The sequence below is a fragment of the Episyrphus balteatus genome, chromosome 1 (genome assembly GCF_945859705.1).
Source record: "Episyrphus balteatus chromosome 1, idEpiBalt1.1, whole genome shotgun sequence".
Taxonomy (NCBI): domain Eukaryota; kingdom Metazoa; phylum Arthropoda; class Insecta; order Diptera; family Syrphidae; genus Episyrphus; species Episyrphus balteatus.
Window position 1 is genome coordinate 42,982,185 of NC_079134.1, and position 25,674 is coordinate 43,007,858.

Sequence of the window (25,674 nt, forward strand, 5' to 3'; positions counted from 1 at the left end):
AAAAAGGTATTTTTAGAAAAAAAATTTTGAAAATTGTAGGAGCCGTTTTTTAAAAAAATAATTTTTTATATATAAAATTTTTTTAACATTTTTCAAAAAAAAAGTTGGTATGCCATTTTGAAGAAATAATTAATTTACACATAAAAACTAAATTTCAAAATTTTTCATTGATCCGTTTTCAAAAAATTGATTTTTCAAAAAAAAATTTTGAAATATTTTTTAAAAAACCAAAAATGCGTTTTTTGAAAATTTTCTAAAATTTTAATATTATCTTTACTTACACACTTTTGCATAAAAATTTTCATTTAAATCGGGTTAATTTTGTACGAGATATTCAGAAACGAAAAAAACCGTTCTATGACAGGTACCGTTAATAACGGTACAAAAAATATTTTTTTTATTTAAAAAGTTGGCCCTTATGTGTAGTATTACACACAAAAATTTTAATCAAAATCGTTAGAGCCGTTTTTGAAAAAAATTAACTTTTCTATTTCCGTTATATGGCAGGTACCGTTAGTTTTGGTCATAAAAAAAAAATTTCAATTTCCCCTCTAGGGAATCACCAAAAACTGCTAACTACCAAGTTTGAAGAAAATCACTTCACTCGTTTAGGCTGCAGCTCCAGATAGAGACAGACGGACAGACAGACAGACAGACAGACAGACAGACAGACAGACAGAATTGCCGGACCCACTTTTTTGGCATTCTCCATCATCGTAATGTCATGTAAAATTGTTATCTCGAGTTCGATTTTTTTTACGAATCCTAAACTTGCCCTATAGTACCTATATCGCAAGTAAAAAGTTTAAGTGTAGGTATAGCAAGTGTGGCTTTTTTAAGCTGGATTAGGAATACATTAGGCTGTGTTTACATTGTCTCGCTTCCACTTTGTGGTGAGAAAGAGATAGCCAAATGGGCAGGAAATTTTAACCTCAATTAAAATCTTTTTCACATATCTGTCAAAATGAGTCGGCGGACTAAGGCGAATATGTCAACACCGTCTTTGACACATCCCCATCATTTTGACATGTCTGTGTTGCTTTTTCATTTGCACTTCTCGCTAAGTAAGAGATAATCAAGTGAGGAAGGAAATTTTAAACGCATTTTAAGTGGAATCTTTTTGACAGACTGTTTTTGTGTCAAATGTAAACACTGCCTTACCCCAAAATATTTCATGTGCTAGCGCCTTAAATAAAATTCATCCCTGTACATAATGCTATCAGCAGAAAGGCAAAGGTAATTTTTCTGCAGCATTTCGAATTCGTATTGTGAATGCCGAATTGTGCAATTCTTTTCCTCTTTGTGCGTTCTTTTTTTTCTGTTTTTGTTGTTGTTGTTGACCATCATCATCTCCATCTCCACTCCATTGGGTGTCGTACAATTTGTTGTCCCCTCACCAATTCGTTTTCTTCTCTTTTGTGCAACCAGTATACAACCTTCCTCTCTCTATTTTGCTTGGCTGTTGTGTATTTGGTGTTCTTTTGTTGTGCGAATCGCGCGCGCGATTTCCATTCCATTACCATTCCGATGATGGTTGCGCTTTTTGTTGTGTTTGCTCTGCAGAAATGTTTATCGTGCCGATAATGCGTCCGATAATTGCGCATACGATTTTTTTTTGTTACTTCTTGTTGCCGCTGTTGTTGTTGTTGTTGCTCATTTCTGTTGCATTGCTGATGGAGAATCTTTATAAAATGTAGTATTTTGTTGTTGTTGTTCATCTTTTGTACATTTCCTCTTTTTTTCCCGCCCGATACCAGTATAAAAATTGCGAAAAATTTATCTCAGTCGTTTCATATGCATATTTATGTGTGTATTATCGCATTTTTACAATAATTCAATTCGTGCTCTTTGTATATTTTTTGCACAAGTGTAAAGATGTTGTTATGTTAAAAGGAGAGGAAAAAAGATTGCAAAAAAAAAAAAACAAAGTCTAACTTAAATTCCTAGCAGGATTCTTTAAGTCACTGAAATAGTTAGGGCTTTGCTTTGCAATGGTGAAGTTAAAATGTTGGTATTTGATTGTTATTTCATTGATGAATTTGTAGATTTAAATTGTTTTGATTTTTTGCAAAAATTCTGTAGAATCGTTGATGGAGCTTAGAAATATTCTGATAAAAAAGAAATAAAATACGAAGGTGTTCCATTTAGACCGGTGTGGTGTGTGCATACCCTAAAACTTGACATAAGTCCTGTTCCATTGGAGGTGGTAGTTTACTCGTGAGTAGAAATCTAGTACAACAACTACACATTCCTATCTCCTCGAGTAGAAGATCATGTGTTTTTATTCTAGTACTAGATCTACCCATGAGTAAACTACCACCTCCAATGGAACGGGGCTATAACACATGTTTATACCGTATACACACGAGTGAAAAATTGCCAGTAACTGTTTTAATTGAGTTTATATCAACTGTCAACCCATTAAACCTAACCTAACCTAATTCAGTTTATAACCAAATAAAAGTTTAAGACAAACTTATTCAAACGAGTGACAAAATATCACTAATTTTGTATTTTTTTGACATTTCTGTTTCCATCATACAAATGCTCAGCCCATTCTTTTTTAAACATAAATAAATAAATAATCCTTGACAGTGTTCACATTTTCCTCACTCCTGTGGCTCATTTTGAATACAAGGTAATATGCACCCGCCATTTTGATGACGTCACGTGTATTATAAATCGAACGTGAACACCGCCTTACAAATGAAAGGCAGGCATACTTGAATGTATTATCTACGAAAAGCAACAAATCCAACACACAACCATAGACAAACAACTAACAAGATCGGAAACTTTCATATGTTCAATCTATGGAAACTTCATATAAAAAAAATTTGAATAATACAGATGACGTCACAAAAAACAAAAATCTGAGTATATTACCTTGTATTCTGTATATCTTGGTCTTTGTCATTGTAATGACAAGAAGATTTGACAGATTAGTGACAAAATAATGTATTAATAAACCCGCGGCTACATTAGCAAGTTGCAATTGGATCAAGCGTTTTTACTTGCATTTTCAAACTGTTACTGTCAAGGGATACGTAAGTTTTAAAGCCATAAAAGCTGAAAGCCTAATGTTTTTGGTTGCTCGCCAACTGTCAAACGTTTAAGTGTCCTGCAACTTGCCTGCCGTGTGCCCGCGTTGTAGATCGAAATTTGTGTGTTTTTTTTTTTTTAAATATAACTGACAGATCCTGGGTGTGTTCCAAGTTATGAAATAAAGTTTTCAATAAAACTACAAAGGGTCCCTTTGGTTCACTAAGCTAAAGATCCGGCATTTTTCTGTATTTTTTTTTAGTAATTTCAAAGAAACAATTCAATGCTTCGATCTGATAATTTTATTTTTCTGTCAATAAACTACAAAATCTAACTACCTCATTATTTATAAAATTAATTGACATTAAAGTCATGTTCAAGAAGTTCATTACTTTCTTATATACATGGTCACGTTAAATGTGTTAACATATAAGTTCATTAATTCCAGGGTTGAATAACCATAAATGTTGTTTTTTTTAATGTTTATATATCCGAACCATAATTTATGTCAAAGAACTGCTAAACTCATTTATTTTATTTCAAACTAACAAAGACAATGTCACACGATCTATTTTTAAACAATGATCATATTGGTAGCTGTTATGGAGCGCCAATCATTTTTTTTTTCTTTCTTTACATTTATATCTATTGAATAAATTGACACATTATAAATTGGGTTGGGTAAAACATTTTTAAGTTTATCAAAGTCCACTCTAGTACAAAAAAAAACCGTGAATTCTAAATCATGTTATGACTGCCAGATATTTGCTTTGCGATTTTGTCATTCACAAATGTCAAAGTGACGTTTAGGTTTGTTCTTATTTCCGGTTACAGAAATTTTTTGTTGCATTATCCTATTCGGAAAGTCAACAGATCTTAAACTATTTTATTCTGCAAGTAAAATGAAAAAGCACTGTTTGTTTACGAAAACAGTGATTAACGTGTTAGGCGTGTTCATGTTCATGTCACTTTGTGCTGTGCTTTATTTTCCAAATGTGCTTCTTAACATGTCAGTTTTGTTTGCGAGCAATCTTACATTCAGTTTATATTAACTGTCATTTTATCAAAAATGAAAACAATCTAGAAAAGATCTTCATGCTGGTTTTGACATTTAGAACATTTATCAATTGTTTGTTCTTAAACGTCAATCTAAGATCTTTAATTTCTCATTTCTAGAGATTCTTAATGATTTTTTAATTTATAATTTTGGTTTCACTCGGTAGCACGACACACTATTCAATCTTTACCTTTGAAAATAAAAATTACAAAAAAAAAGAAAGAAACAAATAATAAATATTTGTCTGATCTCATCAAGGAACGCGCTTGCACAATATCGCTCACCCAAATCTCTAGTTTTATTTTCTTAATTTTTTTTTCATATGACAAAACTTGTTCTTCGTTTCTTATCGGTATCATTTCTTCCGCCTTTGTGGGTTGCCAGCGCAGCGGAGGGCACGTTGTCATACCTACAATATTAAATTGAAAATTAATTGAAATACACACATCGCACACGGCAGCCGTGTGTCTTTTGCTCCTATAGTACCTACTTTGTACATTGACAAGGCAAACGAATCGTCGCAAAACACAACTAATCACATTATCACTGTCAGTTGATCTCTTCAGTCACCGTTGTCGTTTTGTTTTTATTGTATTGGTTGGGGATTGTGGTACACATTCATGGCCACACCCGCCCCGAAATGGTTGTATGTTGCCCCCCTAAAGTTGGCATGTCAACAGCGCGCGGCAACACAATTCACCCGCTGCCGCGCCGCTACCGCTGCCAAGCCAAAACAGCCAAAGGCAAGAGTAGCAACAGCAGCGACTAGAAAATTGTGTAATTAAACTTATCTGGTCGTTTGGATCGATGTATCTTTCAAGTCTTACAAAACCGCGTCATATCTTCGCACAAACAGCAGAGACAAGAACCACCGGCACAGCACATCACTATAACAGGCGGTATATCAGTGACTTATCTGCGCGCACACAGAGCGGTGTCGTTCCTGTGCGACCACGGCTCATTATGGGTCGCTTTCAAATTGTTCACTATCCTCTTTCCCTTTCCCCAACTCTCGTCCCAGTTTAGATAGATCGTAGCAAGATATTGACTTGATGCGGCGGCGTGCGGCAGTAAGCAGCACTTGCGCATACCACTTAAAATGGACATAACCGAAACCAATTGCTGACCATAAAAACTACTCTGCGTCACCGTGAATCTTTTTTTGTGAACGCGCGCGCTCGCGCAACAGGCTGCTGTTGCTGCTGCTGCACGCAACTATTGCAAACGAACGAGGACGGACGACGAACAAGCTGACATTTCAATAGACGCCAATTGACAGGTCAACGCGCAAAAGCAAAACGCTTCTCATGCCGCCAAGTGTAGCGCTCTCTTACTAAAAATGGTATTAAAGAAGAAGCAAGGTAGGTAGGTTCTATACCAACTTATATGCAGTTGTTGTTGTTGTTTCTTCTTCGTTCGTGGGCCTCGTTTGTGGTTGATGCTGCTGCTGCTGCAATTTCTTGCAATGTGTATCTTAAAGGAGAAGAAGCAGCATCACCAGCAGAAAGTCATTCGCTGTGCTCTGAGATTTACAATGTTTAACATTGAACATAGTCAGTAGTAGTTTGCTGGCAATAGTTGCTGCTGCTGCAGTAGCAATAGCAGCATGCAAGTTTTGCCGGCTTGCCGTATCTGAGACCGAATCGGGTCGTTATAATATTTTGTACCAACAAATCAGATGTCAGCCGTTTTTCTAATCATTATCCTGACTGGAGCTGTGCGCGTTCAGATGGCCACGACGCGATAAGCGAACGAGAGAAGCCATAAGCAACGCTGTTGTTGTTCTTCTGCGCGCTACCTGAACGCCGAACGCTTTTCAAGTTTATTGTTTTCGTTTTCCACAAAGTGGATTTCGTGGGTTTTTTTTTTGTTACTTCTTCTTCGTGTTTATTTATTTTTTGTTGGTAAGGGGTTTTTTTGTGGGCTCAATGATGCGGGCATAGCACGCTCGCACGCCTGACAATTTGTTTGATAATAATTGTCGTTAACCTTTGATCGAGTTGACACATATTCTACCACAGTTGGACTTCGGTGTTTTTATTTTTTTCTTCATTCGATGTAGTTTATGGGAAGAGTTCGCAGTGCTGCACTAATGTTAAATTTTGATTAGTGGCGATGAAGAATTTGTGATGATGGATTGAAATCATGGGAAAATTGCTAGGCAAATATTATTATGTGTTTGCTTATTTCCGTTTTTTTTTTTGTTTTATTATAATTAAATTCGATGTCTGTCAAAACAATTGACAGAAGACATTGACGGAATGACCTTTTACTGGCTACTTGTCATTAACTGCGTTCTGTTTCTTTTGGTTCTCCTTAGCCCCGCGTTCAACGCAGGCCACCTGAACTTAAGTTCTGACTTGTTAGAGGTCACCTAACTTTTTATGACATCTGACCAATCAAAGCCTTAAGTTCAGGTGACCTGTGTACTAAAAGTTAAAGGCCAAACGGAAGCATTTATAAATTTTTGACAGCTGGGCATTTGAAGTTGAATGTCATCATGTCATTGTGACTCGTTAGGTTTGTCAAAATCGGCCTGAAAATTTCAATTTGGTGTAACAACTTTCTCTTGCCTGGGAACTTGCTTTCAGGTCTAGATTTGTCATAGCTTTTGATAGAATCTGTCAAATTACCTGCTTCTCGAAAATTGTCATGTTGGTAGGAAAATTTTAAATGTGCAAATTTAAGTACAGGTGAGCGCAAAATTTGCTGCAAATTATTGCTTGCAATTAAAATTGCACAAGTAAACGATAGGAATAAATGAATTTTTGGTTTTGTAAACAGCTACTCAAAGACACCTACAAATTTAGCTGGAGGCAAGCTGCAAAATTTATTGCTCGTGTGTATAACAGTTTTATAACAGTTTGAAAGTGCATATTGTCATTTTCTTTCATCTAAAGTTTGCATGCAAGTAGCAAAAGTATGAACGTGCTAGTAAAAATGTATGAGTGCATTGCAAGTTGCAACTTGCTTTGCAAAACTTGCACTTGTGACCACGTGGTGGGATGATCTTAGGATGTCATGTAGGAAAAAACCAAGAGATCAGTTACCGATGCTTTTGCAGTAATGAAGTGGGTCGAAAAATTCTGCATTGATGGTGATTGGAGAAGCAGATACATCGAACTGGACGGGTTTTGAAAGTACACTAACCTAGTCAAGAGAATATGAATACCGCTTCTGAGATGTCTAGGTCATGTGGAGCGCATGAACAATAATGATCCAGCCCGAAAAGTTTTCGACTCAAACCCAGACGGCCGGCGCAGTAGAGGAAGCCTCGTCTAAGTTGGCGCACAAAAGTCGAAAGGGACCTCAATCAACTTGGCGTTCGAAATTGAAAGCAGCTGGCTAAGGATAGTGCTGGCTTGAGAAGCTTGTTGGTTGAGGCCCAAATTCATAAAGAGTGAATAAAGAGTGTAGGAGAATCTTATAAACCTTTTAAGATAGTTTGATAAATGGTAGTAAACTTGAGATGATTTTTAGGAAGGCTTGTTGCCAAAAAAAAACTGAACTAATATCAGAATTAGTTCTAATAAAAATAACTAAGATAGGATAATCTTCAAATTTATTTTGCAATCCAGCTTAGTTTCTTTTAATGTACACATCCTTGAAACCAATGAGACATAACGTGTCTTTCCCATTGTTGGACCTCACATTCTTTTATTTATTGCATAGCATTTTTAACTTCATGGTGGCAATGAAAACTAACAAGATAACAAGAGTGAAGACTACCCAAAAGATGGGTTGTCCCTAAATGCCCTCAAAATACAAATTCATGACCAGAGAACCAAACAGAAAAAAAAATCCCCTCACATAAGCATCAAATCAACTGCAATGAACTGACAGCTTCTTCTGCAGCATTTCAAATATGTAAACGTATAAAAAAAAGCAGGAAGAACCCCACGATATGATGACGCGCTGAGACTTAAACGAAAAGAAGCCCTAAAAGATGATGATGTGTAAGATGCCAGTGGGAGCTACCTTCTTCCGAGCATCATGCTGGATGATGATGATCTATACTATACCACACCACACCACACCATTCATTTCATCCTGTCGATTGGATGATAAATCATTTTTCGTGAATCAGCGAAATCTTGTAAAACGGCAAAGTGAACACAAATCGCAAAAATAAAACCATTTACTCGATTCGAAGAGTGGATGGATGGATTTGCGGTAGTTTGTTGTGGATGGCGATGGAAATAGAGGTGGCGATGGCGAGTCCACATTTTAATCTCCTCCTTGATGACTATACCAATGGAAGGAAGAATCTCGCTCTTTCACAGCCTCATCCATCCATCCATTCTTCCGTCCATCCATCATCAGTCGCATCATCATTCCCGTCATCATCTTGCAAAAAAAAAAAAAAACAGAAATGAGAAACAGGAGGAACACATTCAGCACAAATCTCGAAGAGTCCAAACTCAATCCAAACAACCGAGAGATACAAATGTTGTTGTTCCGAGTTCCAAACAATTGTTACCCCCCAACAATAACACACAAAAACAAAAGTCAACTAAGTCAGTTGGCTGCTAATAAGATGATGTTGCTGATGTGATGTGCTGATGATGATGATGACGATGATGATGGGATGGGATGGTGATGATGTGATGATGACAATGAGGACGGATGACGATGACGACTTTAGATGTGTCCTGCTGCCCTCATCTTCGTCTTTGGTTATAACTTCTTTTTCTTCTTATTGTATACCGACCGCACTCAATGTGGTTAGGTTGCTTGTTGATGAAGAGATGATCCGTGAGTTTCTCGTTTAGGAGTAGTTGCATTTGTATCTGCACGGATGCGCTGCATCACGAATTCTTTGTACAACACCGTGCAGCACTAAGTAGAGAGAGTATTGTAGTTTTTTTTCTTGTTTGTCTTTTGTTACCAGAGAAACACCAGATTTTTAAGTTGGCAAGGATTTTTTTAAGAAGGAAAGACCTGGAGTATAAAAGATCAATCATTGTGTAAAATGGTCGGTGAAACTAAATAAACGTGTTCCACTCGATTTCTCAATTAGAATCTAGAATCTCATGATGAGCACTACGCGCTCACCTCATAGTCACAATGAAATGTGGTGCCAAATAGCGCGATGTGAAATTTGAGACGAAGCATTTTGTTTGTGGATTTAATTTTTATGAGGTGAGGTGATAATTAATTATTTAGTTCTTTTACTTTTAAGAGTATGGAATTTTAAGAAATTGCAAAGTAAATTAAACATAAATAAAACTCTTAACCATTCTTTTGTGCTTGTAATTAATTTGTAAGAATTAAAGGGACCTACAATTTACTGCCAAGTCCGAACGCCTAAGTAGAGATGCACTATGATACTCTTAGAGGCTTTGTCAGTTCATCGCAAAAGGCAGTACCCCTGAAATTACTATCGCACTACTGGTTACTACCTACTTTTTTTTTTATTAAAGCGCCTTTAAAGACTCCCTTTTGAAATAGGTTACAATTAAAATTTTTGAACCATTACTCTATTTAACATTAAAAAATATATTTGGACAGAAAGCAATCACGTTTCATAGGGCTTGTAACACTGATTACGGAATGGTGTGACCAAATTTCACTACACTCCCAAAATCAAAATGTTTTTTCTCAGTCGATTCTCAACCGATTCTCATGAAAATTTGAATTTGGAAATAACTATTGTTTTTAAATATTATTTAAAAACAACAACTTTTAGAGCAAGTATATTTCCAAAATCGATATTAAAGTGGGAAAAGAAAACTAAAAAAAAAAAACATTATTTTGAAAATTCCTGAGCTTATGTAGTTTATCTGTTATAAATGAAATCGGTTAAAATTTGACAACGCTGAAATTATACTAGGACCCACCAAAAGTTGCTATAAACAGTACTTTTCATTAAACCGTTTTCTTGCTCTCTCCTTCTCGTAAACAATTTAACCAATTTCCCGAAAATGTAGGTACGTAGCTATAATATTGAATTTTTATTTTAAAATAAAAACGTTTTTGGGTTAAAAATAAATTGAATAGATTGATGAATTTCTTGAAAATTTTGTTTCTATATGTGTTATAAGTTATAACACTTTCTTAAAAGTTTATTTCATAATCCAAGTTAAAATTGTGTACTTTTAAGAAGAATGAATGTTACTTTCTTACCTCTGTTTCTTCTAATCCCGCTCACCTCTACTCAAAAATATTCATTTTTTTTTATAAAAAGTACAAATTTTTTTAGTTGTCGTTTCGGGTCTCATTCCATTCAGCATTATAAAATACTATAAAATAATACGTCATATGGCCAGATTGCGTAAACCTTAATTGTTTAGCTTTATAAAACGTCTTCCCTTCCCCTAATCTTGCATATATGCGGTAAAACAAAAAAACAATAAAAAAGTACGTATACGCCACAGAGTACGTGGACAACGTGCAAGTTATGTGAATTACAACATTGGCTTCGATGCTAACACACCCTCACCGAAATCAAATAAACACTTGCACCCAATAATTGAAAAAAAAATGCTACTTTACATCATCATCAGTGTTAATAAAACAAACAGAAAAACAAAATCCTTTCAAAAATTTAAAAATATATATTTCTTCAGCCTCGTTAATTCAGCTTATTTCCAAAATAATTTAAAAACAAAAAAAATAAATAAATAGAAACCTAACACAAAACAGAACCAATACAAATAAACAAAATATAAATAGTGTATTTTATCCTTAGAGGATATAATATATGGAGTGCTTGTGCTGTTAGTTCCGTGAAGCTTTTATAGAGGGCTCTAGTTTCTTTAAGTTTTTCGATGAGTGCATGCCTCCATTTTATTTTAATTAGATGGCTGTCATCAACAAGCGTGTTTATTTACAGCTGCGGAACCGGACTCGCACTGAAAAACGAAGGCAGCGACCCCTATGCATGTATATGGCGTTACAATGTATTAGGTATAGGAACAAGCACTCCATATATTATATCCTCTAAGATTTTATCATAGTTTTGGTTACTTAGTAACAAAAAAGTCCTTTTCAGGGATTTTTGACTACCGAATACACAATCCTGTAAAGCGACTGTAGTGCAGTCATAAATAGTGATATTCTTTTATTAGTGTCGCTTTTATATGTACATAACACTGTGTTCGAAAATGGAACTTTTTTTCCGACAGAGGGCTCTCATATCTACTAAAGATAATTCGAGTATGCTGAACACGATAGCGTACTTAGTTTTTCTGGATTAGGTCAAATAAGAAAGATTTTTGCGTTTGAAATTTTGTTTGCACATGCCAAAACTGAGGGTATAAAACACCATATATTTTCCAGTTTTAGATTTTTTATGATGGAAAATCTATTTTTTTGGAACTATTATACGTAAAAGAAGTTATTTGAAAAATCGGCGTTTCAACCAAACATGCTCATACTTTCAGACATGGTCGATCATATAAGAAAGATTGAAGAAAAATCGACGTTTTTTTGCCATAAAATAATGATTTAAAATGTCATTCGACAGATTTTTTTTTTTCAAATAACTTCTTTTACAAAAAATACTTCAGAAAAAAAAGATTTTCCATTATTTTTAATCGATAAAAAATCAAAAATTGGAAAATATATGGTGTTTTACACCCTCAGTTTTGGCATGTGGAAACAAAATTTCAAACGCAAAAATCTTTCTTATTTGACCTAATCCAGAAAAACTAAGTACGTCATCGTGTTCAGTATACTCGAATTATCTTTAGAAGACATGAAAGCCCTCTGTCGGTTTTTTTAACTATCACAGTGTAATTATTCAATAGTTTAACGTAATTCTTTTTCATTTTTTTTTTATTAATATGACAATTGTTTGTTGATTGCATTGAGTGTAACCAAAAAATCCTTAACTAATGTTGTAACAAGTATTTATAAATGGGTTCTGAAGTTTTACATGTTTAAATTTTCGGAGCGGGCAGTTGCTAACAGGATCCGTGTTTTAAGGAATAGATCTATAGCATTTTTTTGTTTGATGTTCTTGAACCTACATTAGCGTAATACTTTGTTCTGCGATTAAAAATTAGTCGTATTTCCATTTCGTTACGGGTGTGACATAAAATAATATGTAATAAATAAGTTATAAAATATATCCAAAACATAAAATATTAAATTTTAATGCTTTTGAATAATTAAGTGAATAGTAGAATGGTTAAATTTTTCGTTTTAACTTTGTGTCACACCCGTTACACTATATGATATTTTTGGTGGTACATTAGTAAATAAACAATTCAAAAAAATATCATTGTAACATGTTAAAAAAGTAAACTTCAAACAAAATCTTTCTGAAAGGCCCTGATTCACCTAACATCTAATAGATCACTAAATGAAGTCTTACCGAAGCTCAGTAAGTATTCTATAAATACTTGAAAACATCCAACCAAGCTAGTTAACAATTTCTTGCCTTTTTATTTATGACTTCTACAATAAAAATTTTTCTAATAAAAAAATTATATAAACCTTATAGAAACTGAAAAGTATTGAAATTTCAAAAGATCAAATGGGACATACATAATTCACACGATTGTTAGAAAAACCTTGCAAACTGTATTTGTAGTTCACATTACTACTTGCAAGATCTTGTAAGTGCAATACACCGCATGATCTTATAATACAAAAAAAAAAAATCTGATCATACAAACTCTTCAATCTTCACTACCCAAATCCATAGATATGTTTTTTCTCATTGTTCATATAATTAAATGAAATTAAACAAAAAAAAACTTTTTTCTTTCGCAATCCTTGCACGAAATCACAAAGCAACAAATCAAAGAATTCCACGACTAGTCAAACCTTTGATGTCTTAATTAAAATCTACACCATTTCAACGACGACCGACAACGACGATGAGGATGAACACTATAACCGACAACAACCGAACAGACCAACCGACCGACCGATCGACCCAAGACGTTGAGCAATTGGTTGGTATATGGTGACACAAACATTTCCCCCGAACCATGTCCACTATAATGTTCCTGGGATGTCTTTGGTTTGTGTTATACAACTGGCATAGCAGCTCCTTTGCTGCGCCTCTCGTTTTTTAACGTTGTCATTCGATGCAATACCCAATATTATACGAAAGATGCTCGTGCCTCCTTGTGGCATTCTACACAGATGGTGAATTAAAGGTGGCATCAAATAGATCTCGTCCGATCAGAAGCTGCATAGGTTGAACGAGGATTATTTGCATGTGGAACTTCTGTTCAAGAAAAAAGAGCTAAAAAAAACAATCATCTATTGGGAGCAAAATGATTTTTTGTATTTTTGTTGTGCTGACCACAAAAATGGTGCTGGAGATGATAATGGGAATGATGTTGATGATGTTCCTCGATGATGATCACCTCGAAGTTTTGCCAATTTTAAACTTTTGTCTTGAGTATAACAGAGTAGGAATATGGTGGAGTTAATCTTTTTGAGATCTCTCACTTGGTCATGGTTTTGTGTGTGCACCTATATCCTCCTACTCCTATACCTACTCTCTCTGCTCTTCAGCTCAAGACTATGTATAATTAATTTCATTATCTAGATGCAATACACTGAGTGAGTTTTTAATCTTTTAACGAATATATTTCGATCTGCAACTCGCTTTTCAAAGCAGAAGCTGTGTGGATTGGATCAGTTTTTTTTTTTTTTTTAATGCACACAGCAACAACAGCAGCCAGGATCAAGAGTGAGACTCAAAGAAATATAAAAATCAAAAAAAAAAAAAAAAAAACGTGAGTTTATTTATTTTTGTGTATCGCTATCAATGGTTATTAATCAAAGAAAAATTTAACTCATTCCTATAGACACATATACGTATTCAGGGGTATCTATATTATAAAGGTTATATAGGTTTTTGCTCCAGAATCTAAATTTTTTATATTTTTTTTTGTATACAGGGTGTTTTTTTTTCAAATAATACCGATAGTTGTCACTATATGTAATACTTAATACAAAACGTTGATATTTTTTCTCCTATCTTTATATAAATTTAAATTGTTTAAATGTTTGTTTATAAAGCCCGATTTAACATTATCAATTAAAAAAGAAAAAAACAGGTTTTGGTTCAATAACTTTACCAACTGTCCTTTTTTTTTTTTTGGTATAAAAGGACTTTTCACCAATCTCATGTAGATTATTAAATCCTTCGAAATCGAATTTTATATACCCAGTGCCAATTGATTTCGGACTTAAATTAAGGAAATACATATATTCAATAATTTGGAAAGACTAAAATTATAAGTATATATTTCTCACAGGGTGTTTTCGGTTCTATTTTCACATTTCACTTTCGTTTTGAAAAAAAAAACTCTTGCCCAAAATATTAAAACACGCAGTGATTGCCCCTTTACTTATGCTGATCTGGGTTCGTATCCCAAAGGTGATTAGTATGTTTTTTTTTTTTTAATTAGTAGAACACAAAAAAAGCAGCATGAGAATCACCTTACAATTTTATAACGATTTAAAAAAGAAAAAGAAAAAACTCAACGTCCTCGTCTCGTCTCCTTGCAAGATTGTAAATCAGACAATAGCTCAAACAAGTGATTTCGTTCAAACTTAGTAATTGTTGGTGAATTCTTTAGAGGGGAAATTTAATTTTTTTTTTCAAACGGTACCTACCTATGAAAAAAAAACTATTTTTAAACAACTCTCATGATTTTGATTAAACCAAGTCTCAGTTCCACTTGTTTCCCAAAATCTGTAGGCCCCAAAATTGTTTTTTCGACCTTCAGCCATAGCAAAAATTCTAGGGAATGAAAAGTTAAATTTTATAACTTAAACTTTATTTTAGTACAGTGAAAACATATTGTACCAATATACATAGCATGTTTTACAACTAGAATCTAAAAAAATGTACATCTAAAAGTTAAATATTTATAATTTTTTCAGTTGAAATAAAAAATGGACGGAAATTTGGTCTCAAGGATTATTCAACTGATTTTTTTTAATGTGTTACAAGTTTTTATAATCTACTGTAACAACTTGTCGAAACAAATCTGCTTAGCGATCTTTACAAAATAACTTCTACTTCTGAAAAACTTTATAAAATAGACTTATGCCTCCTTTTTAAATTCAATTAAAGAGAGATGTTTTTTATACAATTCAACATTAAGAAATAACCTTAAAACATGCACAAATACATAACTCAAAATAAAATTAAATTTACGAAATCTTACTTTTAATTTTTTTCGAAAATAAAACCCTTTTATCTTGCATATTCGAATAAACTTATTTGGTTTTTGTTTATCATATAAAATCCTCTCATTTCCTTAAAAAAAAAATTTATTAAAATAACGTTATAAATAAATTTATAAATTTAAAGTTATTGTACAAAAAAAATACTTATTTTCCTTAAAAGTAGGTATTATAAATGTTTTTAGAGTGTTCGTATCGGGTCTCATTCGATTCATCATTCAAAAACATAAATTTTCATTTTCCTCTACTCTTGTACTTGCGGTATAAAAAAAGAAGATATGGGGATTTTTAGAATGTGTTTTGTTTATTTAATTTTAAAAACAAATCAGAGCACGTATACGCCACAGTGAATATGAGCAACGCACAAAAAAAATTAATTATAACTTTGGCCTAGGTGCCAACACCCCCATACACAAATTAAATAAACGCTTAAACTCATGAAATGAACAAAATCTTTCTAACTAACCAGAAAAAAAAAAACAAAATTCTTTCAAATAAAAATCAGTCTCCTTGAAATTGCTGGTAACAACATTGAAGATCCTAAGTAACAGAAGTAGGTTTGTTTGTTTTTTTGAAAGGATGCTTTTTTCCTCTTTTACTAAAAGCCCAACAATTTTACCCTGTTCTTCAATTGATGTAAAAGACTCTAATACAGCTCGATGAGAGAGAGGTTAAATAAATCACATCCCGACAACCTTTGCATTTTAAATAACTTAAAATTATTATTATTTAATTGGTTAAGATCCTGCTTTTGTACCTTAGTTCACCTTAGGCAAGGTCTATCTGTAGTTTTCCACTTTGACATTGCTTCAGGCGTTCTTTTTATGACTCGCCATCGATATAAACTTAATTAATGTTCACGAATCTTCTTTTTTAAAAGACTTTTTCTTACCCCTTATAAAATTTTATAGCTAAAGAATATCCCAAAATCATCGGTTGATAAGATGCCAAATAGTTTAATAGTAGCTTTTAAGAGTCCCAATTCCAATGCGACTAACAAATTCAGAGTTTTTCTGATAAAAATGCTATCAACAATATTTTTAATATTTTTCCGCATATCTTAGAAAAACACCTTTTTATATACATTAATCTAGTTTTATTGAAACACCCTGTATATACACACTGTATCTCTATATGTATAATGATCACAATCGATCTCTGCTCTCTTGGTTTATTCAAGAATTAGTTTGTGAGTCTTGCATATTGAAATAATGTGCACTGCAAATAGGCAACCAGCATTAAACTACAGAGAAAAAAAAAACCATAACAAAAATAAGTTCCACTTAAGTGAACTCCAAAGTCACTATCATTGGCACTTCATCAACTTTTGTTGTTGTTGTTTTTTTTTTTCTTCTCTCAATTTTTTGAAGGAAGATTTTTGTTTTTTTTTTTTCGTTACTTTGACTTTGGCACTTACCCAGAAAATGGTTATATGGTGATGGTGATGGCAATGGTGGTGGTGGTTATAGTGCATGTGAAATGATCTGCATCGATTGTTCCAACGAGGTGTAAAAAAGTAGAAACAAGATTCTACAGAAATAAAAACCCAAATGGCAAAACGTACACACTCTATATACCTACCTTTACAAACTTCCACAAAACCAAGCCACAAACTCTGATCCAGAGAAGATTATAATGTATAGGTACTTACCAACCTAACCAATCCAATATAAACTGTATAGAGAATTGTAGGTAAAGGTTCCTTCTTTTTTCCTTCGTTTAAAATAGTGGGTAAGCAAATGACGGTGAGATGGGTCAACTTATATAGGGAGCAACATAAAGCCAGATGGGGAATTGTTGAAACGCCGCGCATACAAACATATATGGGAAGAAAAACAACTTAGGCAGGAGGCAATATTGCACCTGGAGGTGAATGTGATAATACTCAGTCACGGTTTACTAATTTACACTGCAAAAACAAATGAGCTGGAAGGTGTTTTGCTCGTTATGTTTCTAATGCAGATACAAATAGTACAATAGTTTTTTTTTCTTTTTTTTTTTTTGAAAATGGAAGAAACTTGTCCCTACTTAGAATCTTGTGATGATGGTTTAGATGGTTCTTGAGAATTTCGTCTTCTTACTTGGAACTTAACTCATGGTAGGTAATCGTAACTGCCTTTGTCGTTACTTGCCATTAAATGTTCAAAAATTTAATCAAATATTTCAATTCTTTAACTAGAGCCCTTATCAATGAAGATTTAAGTAGATCAAAATTAAACCAAACTGCACACTTTTTCCGAAAGCTGAAGTTGAACCTTTACCCACCTTTTGCCAAAATAATAACATTTCGAGGGAGAAGTTATGTAAAAAAAAAAAAACAATTATAGGCGTGTTTTTTCTACAACTCAGTAGCTACTCATTTTTTTATTTGATTCGAAAAACAATAAAAACAAATACTTACTTGTGTAATTTTTATTATTGTTTAGTGAATAAAATGAAAAATGAGTAGCTACTGAGTATTGGAAAAAACACGCCCTATATTTGTGTCACGACACCCCATGAAGGAGCAAACGACATGCATAGTGACTCTCACCACTCTAGTGTGCATAAATGCATGTGCATTAATTTGCAAGAATGAAAGTGACCCGCCTTTCAAGAGGCAGTACTTCTCAAAAATATTTTTAGGCTGTGGAGACTGGGATACGAACCCAGACCTCTGGCAAATAGTAAACTAACCATTGTGCCACGACCACGAGGTAAGCGCGAATTTTTTTTTTATTTTTTAACTAATTCGCATCAGTTTGAGAATAACTTAGAGTCTGTATTACACGAAAAAAGCAAATTTTATGAATTCCAACAAAAATTCTTTCCACCTCGAAGTCATAAATTACAAAAACTGGGATAACGTCCTGAAAAATATTGGAAATCATTTTCCACTCTTAATAATTATCAACTTACTTACATAGGTTCAATCTCTTATTCCTGCAGCCAGGTAGGGAGAAATGGCAGGTTTTAGAATACTTCCGTAGAAAAACACCATTTGCGCTGATTAGCGCTTAGTCTCTTGTGACCTTAATTTTTGTGGAATTGTTAAGTGTGGGTCTACCAAACGAAGACAACAACTATGATGACTGACAGTTTTCCGGGGTTCCGATTACCATTCAGCAACATAGAACCAAGTTCGTCCACCCAGTGAGCAAGCCTTTGGCTCGAAAGGGTACCTGTGAAAGGGTACCTATGACAGGCTACTGCCATTTTATATTTAGCGTCCAAGAACCTGAACCGAATTACCATAACATATTATAGGTTTAACAAGTCTACTAATTTAAATATTCAAATGTTAAAGCTAAACCAATTCTAAGTCAGTTTTTTGTTTACATACCAATGTATTTCAAACAAAATCAAAAATAAGCCTTAATAATTCTAAATTTGAACCTGAACCGACTTTGTTCAGCACAAAACCGGATGTGCAATTCTCTTACTCAAAAAAGTTTTTGCGAATATCATTTTCTTGTGTCCTTATTGCCATTGCTTGATGTTTGGGCCTTTCCGTTTGATTAAAGCTATTTGGCCTTATATTGCTACATAGTAACGGCACGCATTCAGCATCGTACGAATAGAAGCGAGTTCTTAACAACGTAAGACCCGATGTGCAAGTGTCTTTCTCAATCTCCTTGTCGTAGATGACACTCATTTATGGCCTTGTTGCCTCTGTTTGTTTTAAATCTTCGAAATCTAGTTTTGATAGCTTTGGCATGTAGCCATGTAGGTTTTGAATTATACCCATTGCCCAACACATTAGCCGCCTGCTTGACATGCTTTTGTCTTAAAAGGTTTCTGTGAATTGCACTTGCTCCTGTCCTATACCGATACGTTATTTTACATATTTCTGGAACTACGAACAATTTTGTGTGTATCGTTATTGTTGAGCTTTATAATTGTGCATGAAAAGTTGTTAATTATTTAAGATTTATAAATATTCAAACTTGTAGTCTCCTTAGCATCATATTGTCCTCAATATCTCTCCAAAACTTTCAAAAATAACCCGTTAACTGATCTTAAATTTCCAACTAAAACACTAGAGAATATATGATCAAATCTTCATCAGAATTTGCAATTGTATGCGAATAAAGTTTAATCTGTCTCTACTCTAAGCTTAAGACAAGCCAACAACAACAACAACAAAAAGCAGCTATTCACGTGTAGAATACAATCGAATGTTCATTTATTGGACACACCACAAAACTTCTCTGTGTCGTCCAAGAATATAAAACGAATTGGAAATTCTCTTATTAAAATTATCATTTCTTGAAATCGAAAGATTATCAAATTCCTCGGAAGTCCACGTTCCAGAGAGGGTTCTTCCTTCTTTTTTTTTCAGTTTTGCTTGTTGTTTTTGCTTTTAATCTTTCTTTTTTTTTTTGTTAGTCATTGTGAGTACACTCTGTGTGTTTATGTTGCAATCTGCGTTATATACCAATGTTGTATGTTCCTCTCCGCAGCCCATCATCACCACTGAGACCCAAGAGAGTGTGGTGCCTTTGGGTTGTGGAACTTATCCCACCATCATCATGGTTTTTTGTCATTTCGTATTCGAGAAGAATTCACTATGAATACCATTCTTGTTTAATTGTAAGAAAAGATGCAAGAAGATGCACTTTAGGCATGCGACGAGCATTTGCTTGTATCCAAGTGTATATTGCAGTTTGCACACTATATTGAATTTTTTTTTTGAATTTTGTATGCCCAGAATAATTTTTCCCAATTAAACTCACACGCTTTTCCATTTTACTATTTTGCAGAAACAAAAGATCTAAGCCCAAGCGATTTGAATGAGCAATCTGATCCGGTTGCTTCGGCTGACATTGATCAATCAGCCGAACCAACAACAACAACAGAATCCCTAATGGAGGAAGACAATAATTGTCCAGCTTCGTCAAGTTCGCCTAGAACCCTATCACCACCTTCCGAACCAGAAGTCGATGATAGAAATTCTCCTTCAGTTCAATCAGATCTTCCATCGGAAGCTAATTCACCCTCAGAACCAGACGACTCATCATCAATAATAGTTCCTGCTGTCGCAGTAGCAACAACTGCAATTCCTAAACTACGACTGAATGCACTCCTAGCATCTGATCCAGCACTAAATCCAGATGCAAGAAATTTGAAAATTCTTCATGAAGAATCAACAAAAAATCATCATCATTTAGATGAATCATTACCTGCACCAGTTGATCAGAAGCCAACTAATGTTGTAAAGAGTCAAGTTCCAACAACAGCAGTTGTAGATAATTCACAACGTGTGAAAGTTTTTATGTGTCTTCCATGTGGAATTGGATTCTCGTCGAGATCAACTTTGGAAGCACATCAAGCTTATTACTGCTCACACAGAAAAGAAGCAGAAGAAGATTCGACAACTGGTGGAGGTGGTAGTGGTGGCGTTGGGGGAAGTGGAGGCGGCCCTGGGAGTGCGTCATCGGGAGATAAAAACTCTACCATCACTTCCAGTGGTGAGCCATCAGCGAAATCTATTAAGACTGGCAAGCAATATGCTTGCACACAGTGCTCCTATAGTGCCGATAAGAAAGTCTCATTAAATCGTCACATGCGAATGCACCAAAGCTCTCCGGCGCCAAGTTCGAACGCCTCCAATGGTGGCGATGATAGTTCTAGTCAAGTGAGTTGGTTGATATAAATCAAATTTTTCATAAAAGACTTATTTACTGATTTTTGTTTTTTGTATTATTTTCCAGCAAATCGATCGTTACTGCTCTGAATGTGATATTAGATTCTCGAATGTTAAAACTTATCGTGCCCATAAGCAACATTATTGTAGTTCAAGGCGAAATGATGGGTAAGATCTCGAGATATACTCTCTTTTGAACTCATTTTATAACAAATTTCTTTAATTTTTAGCCAAACAACTCCAAAATTACCCGAACTTAGTACTAAAACTAGTGGCGGTTCAGTCAGTCCACCACAGGTGCGAACCAAAACACCAACACCAGCTGCTGTGGCAGCAGCAGCAGCGGCCGCAGCAGCTGCTGCCGTTGCTCCACAACCATTTATTGCTCTACCAACAAATCCCATACTCATAATTCCATATTATTTAATACGAGCTGCCAGTATGATTCCAGGACCATTGTAAGCTCAAATCAAAATAATAACTTTTTTGATATGTTTTAATGATTTTGTTGGCCTCTTTTGTAGAACCTCAGTATCACCTGGTATTCCAAATCCTGAAAGCACATGTTTCTCACTTGAAAATGGATCTCTTAAACCAATGGCTACGGCCTTAAGTACCAATAGCATTACAAATAACCAAATTCCACATGTGGAAACAACACCACGGACACATTCACAACAACCACCATTACCAAGTACTCCATCGCTAACTGATACAAATGTAGCGACACCATTGTTAACAGAAAAGAATACAAGAGCATCTTCTGCAAATAGTTGCAGTGATTCTGTGAAAGCTATTAAAAAAGACCTGCCCATAAGGTAAGATGATGTTAATTTAGAAAATTTCCTTCGTGACTTAACATTATTTCCCTTTTTGTAGAGATTTTGCTCCTCTTGATCTATCATTACGACGATCTCCCATTCAAAAAGCCCATCGAGTTCGTTCGTCATCGAGCTTCATGGCACCAATTGATGATAGAATTGATATAGAAAACATGATGGAAGGCAAGGAGAATCTCTCCATTGATAGTGGTAGTATAACACCGGAGCAAATAGTCTGTGCTCCTTCTTTACCCAATAGCCCTTCTATGAGTCCATCGCCGAAAAGAAGAGCTTTAAGCCCCCGAAGTAGCAGTGCGGCATCAATATCACCAGTTCCAACATCTGTAATTGATCATTTGCCATTGAGATCTATGCTCCCAGCTGATATTGCCATGAAACTAACTGAATCCAATATTATTCCCCCGCTAATTGCGAAACAGAATCTAGAATTAGCTTTTAAATTGTCATCTGCATCAGCAGCCGCAGCGGCAGCTGCAGCAGCTGCTGCTGTTTCAGCCAAACAAAATGATTCAGCAAAGGCATCATCACTTTTGGGTCATCCTGGAACACCAATTAGTGTGGCAGGAGCATCTAGTGGACAGCCACAGATTTTCGTTAAACAAGGTGTCTCTAAATGCAAAGAATGCAACATTGTATTTTGCAAATATGAAAACTATTTGGCTCATAAGCAACATTATTGTTCGGCTAGAAATCAAGATGATACTGAAAATAAAACCACTACTCCTCCATCGGGGTCTAGTGCTGGCGGAGGAGCAGATACCAATCCAATTGCATATCAACAGTTGATCTGTGCAGCTTGTGGAATTAAATACACATCAATGGATAATTTGAGGGCTCATCAGAAATTCTACTGCCCTAAGGGAGGTGGTGATGCTGCTGCTGCCCCTCCCATCACAAAGGAAAAATGTTCCAAATGTAAGATTCTACATGACATTGGTCAGCCATGTCCGCCAACAGCAGCAACAGCTCAGCCACAGTGTTCCTATAAATGCCCTGTTTGTGATGTTGTTAGTTTGACTGCTTCCGAGAGTCGCAAACATTTGGAAACACATGGAAGTGTTAAGGCATTTCGATGTTCGATTTGTCGATATAAGGGCAATACATTACGGTAAATATATTTTTTATTTTTCCCAAATAGGACAAGAAATATTGATTTTATTTTATATTTTTTGCTTGTAGTGGGATGAGAACTCATATTCGAATGCATTTCGATAAGAAAACCTCCGACTTTAACGAGGAGAATTATATGTCTTGCATATTGGAAGATGATGGCTTAGAAATTCCTAGTCCTGTGGCAATGAGCCAGGAGCAATTATCTCAATTTGCTGCTGCACAGCAACAACTTCAACAACAGCAGCAACAACAACAGCATTTATTGCAACAACAGTCATCGACCCAACAACAACAACACTCCCCACAGAATCCTCAACAGATATTTAACTGTGAAATGTGTAACTACTCATCTTCCTACAAAGGCAATGTGGTAAGTCAATAACGATCCAAATCTTCCGGTCATTCGTTTTCTAATTGTTTATGTGTTTGAATTTAAGATGCGTCACATGAAGTTAGTACATTCACAACCTGGAACATCGCCATCTATTTCACCCGAAGTGGTTATCGAAGAGAATGAGTCATCATCAATTCAAACCCTAAATGGGGACAATACTACTAACTTAGCAGGGGGGTATGTACGCAAAACCAAATTTTAAACCCTTGTATCATTAATTCTAATAATTTTAATTTCTTTCTAGTTTCACCATAAAAACGGAACCCTTAGAGCCTATCGCCGTAACTTCTGCCACCAAGAATAATAATTCCAATTCTACACCTCCAAATCATCATCCAGCTCTACATCATTTGGAACCACCCCTAACACAAGTCAAAACTGAACCAATGGATACAGATATTGGTGTTATTAGATCTCTACATTCTCCCTTATCGATTCCTCCACCACCACTTTTAAATTCAACATCACCTTTATCGGGTGATGAGAATTCCCTACATAGAAATAGTACATCATCTGGTGGAGGAGGTGCAGGTGGTGGTATGCCATTAAATCAAAAATATTGTCAAACGTGCGATATAACATTTAATTATATGAAAACTTATTTAGCACATAAACAATTTTATTGTAAGAATAAACCTAGAGGTGATACAGATAGTCCGAGTCCGGTGACGCCAGTGCAATCTCCAACAATGTTGAATAAAAATAAAGAAAATTTAGAAGCTGCAATGTTATAGACGACGACGACGGCAGTCTATATGATTGAAGTTATGAAATATTTCAATATTAATACGAATTCTTCTTTGTGGTAAGAGAGAAACAGGAATAGGTTTTTTTTTTTGTATGAGTTAAAATTTTTCTATTTTTTTGTTGTTGTAGGAGTTTGAGATTCCAGTCAGGTTTCTAACTTTTCCAAATTCAAATATATTTATTTCAGTTACTGTTATTAGCAGTAATTTTAATTTAGTTTGAGAATTATCAACAAAGAAATGAAAAACAAAAATAAGATCCGAGTTTTCGAGTTCGCTGCTCAGCTCTTTTGTTTCAAGACTAAGCAACCACCTTAACTCATGTTTGCTCGAACTTAAAGTTTTTCTGTATCTGGTCTCATGCTATTCGATGTGGCCTGCAGTTCAAAATGGATTCCAGCCTCAATCAACAAGCCACTTTTTCCAGTTCTGTTCATAGCAAGCTCCTTTCAGTCAAGCATCCCCAAGTTGATTAAGAACGTGTTGCATTTGTGTGCGCTGCTTTCCTTTATCTCTTTGTTTATTAGGGTTAATTTTGAAGACTCGCCAGGCAGGTGCGTCGTTATCTAGCTTTAACAAACTCAAGCGAAAGACAAAATTGCTCGTCGTTAAATTTGAAGTTTTTTATTGGGTTTTAGCAATTGCTATGATTCTTCACAAACAAGAAACAACAGGGCAGGATGATTAAGGCCCTGCATTGTAAGTTTTTAGTCCCAAGAAACAGGAGTTTGTTAGCCATTGATCTATGAACTGATGCATGTTGCTATATAATAGTTATGAAACAATATATTTTGTCTTCTTTTCATCACAGCTTAACTCTATTTTCGCCTGTTTCGTTTGAATGCTCGTGAATGCACAACTGACAATTTCGGCACTATGTATGCTATCATAGTTCATAGCGAGATGGTCTTTTTTTAAGGTCTCTCGCATTGTTCATTAGGAAATATTTCCAACCTGCTATTAAAATGTAGTACTAGGTCTGTACAGCAGAGTACCTTATTCTTTTTCTAGTACAAGGAAATTTCGAAATTTAAATCACAATTTATATTTCCATGCTGTAGAAGTGTAACTCACTCTGTCGATCAACCAGTGAGTATATTAGTTGGAATATTTGTGCATCCATCTGTAAATTAATCTGAATCTAAGTGGAGAAATGAATTTCTTCAAATTTGCTACCGATTGTCTGTAACCAATTTCAAAGTTTGTGTTTTGTTGGTTTTTAAATTTTCATTTAAGTGCAATATTTTCCTAAATTTTCTCAGAAATAAATAAGAGGAATTCGATTTAACATACATTTATGATATAAAATCGATCCTCACTAAAATTGTTCTGCTTTCTGATTTTATTTACACTGAACTTATTTTGTTGATGATGATTTATCTAGTTTCAAAATTTCCAAGAATATTGTACATTTGTACATGAAAGCTACGATTTAGAAAACTACAAAACCCATTTTAGAAATTCTGAAAAGTGGTGATGCAGGGGACTTTCTTTATTTTTTGTAATGATTTGATTCCTCACCAATTGGACTATAATTGAATTGTTGTTGAAGTTCCCTAGGGCACTTTTACAAAAAGTAATTTAAGTTATTTTTAGAAAGTAACTTTCAAAGAAAAATGAGATCCATTCTTTCAAGTGCTTTTAATTGTTGGTCTGTAGTAAATTTTTTCACTCTATTAGCAAAAAAAAAA

The 25,674-nt window shown here is 34.6% G+C and overlaps 1 protein-coding gene across 6 annotated transcripts in view; it reads left to right on the forward strand.

Moving 5' to 3' along the window:
- LOC129905806 (zinc finger protein ush) overlaps positions 1 to 24,024 on the forward strand; it is a 274,373-nt gene extending 250,349 nt beyond the window's left edge. For 5 of the 6 annotated variants that reach the window (XM_055981390.1, XM_055981389.1, XM_055981391.1 and 2 more), the window contains 8 exons: positions 20,005 to 20,879; positions 20,956 to 21,056; positions 21,119 to 21,346; positions 21,413 to 21,706; positions 21,768 to 22,838; positions 22,910 to 23,213; positions 23,281 to 23,414; positions 23,482 to 24,024. In XM_055981390.1, the coding sequence (XP_055837365.1) occupies positions 20,005 to 20,879; positions 20,956 to 21,056; positions 21,119 to 21,346; positions 21,413 to 21,706; positions 21,768 to 22,838; positions 22,910 to 23,213; positions 23,281 to 23,414; positions 23,482 to 23,971 (3,497 nt within the window). In that variant the 3' untranslated portion in view covers positions 23,972 to 24,024. Of the gene's footprint in view, positions 1 to 20,004; positions 20,880 to 20,955; positions 21,057 to 21,118; positions 21,347 to 21,412; positions 21,707 to 21,767; positions 22,839 to 22,909; positions 23,214 to 23,280; positions 23,419 to 23,481 lie in introns of all 6 variants that reach the window. The other variant, XM_055981394.1, reaches the window with a different exon arrangement.
- The last annotated feature ends 1,650 nt before the right edge of the window (positions 24,025 to 25,674 follow it).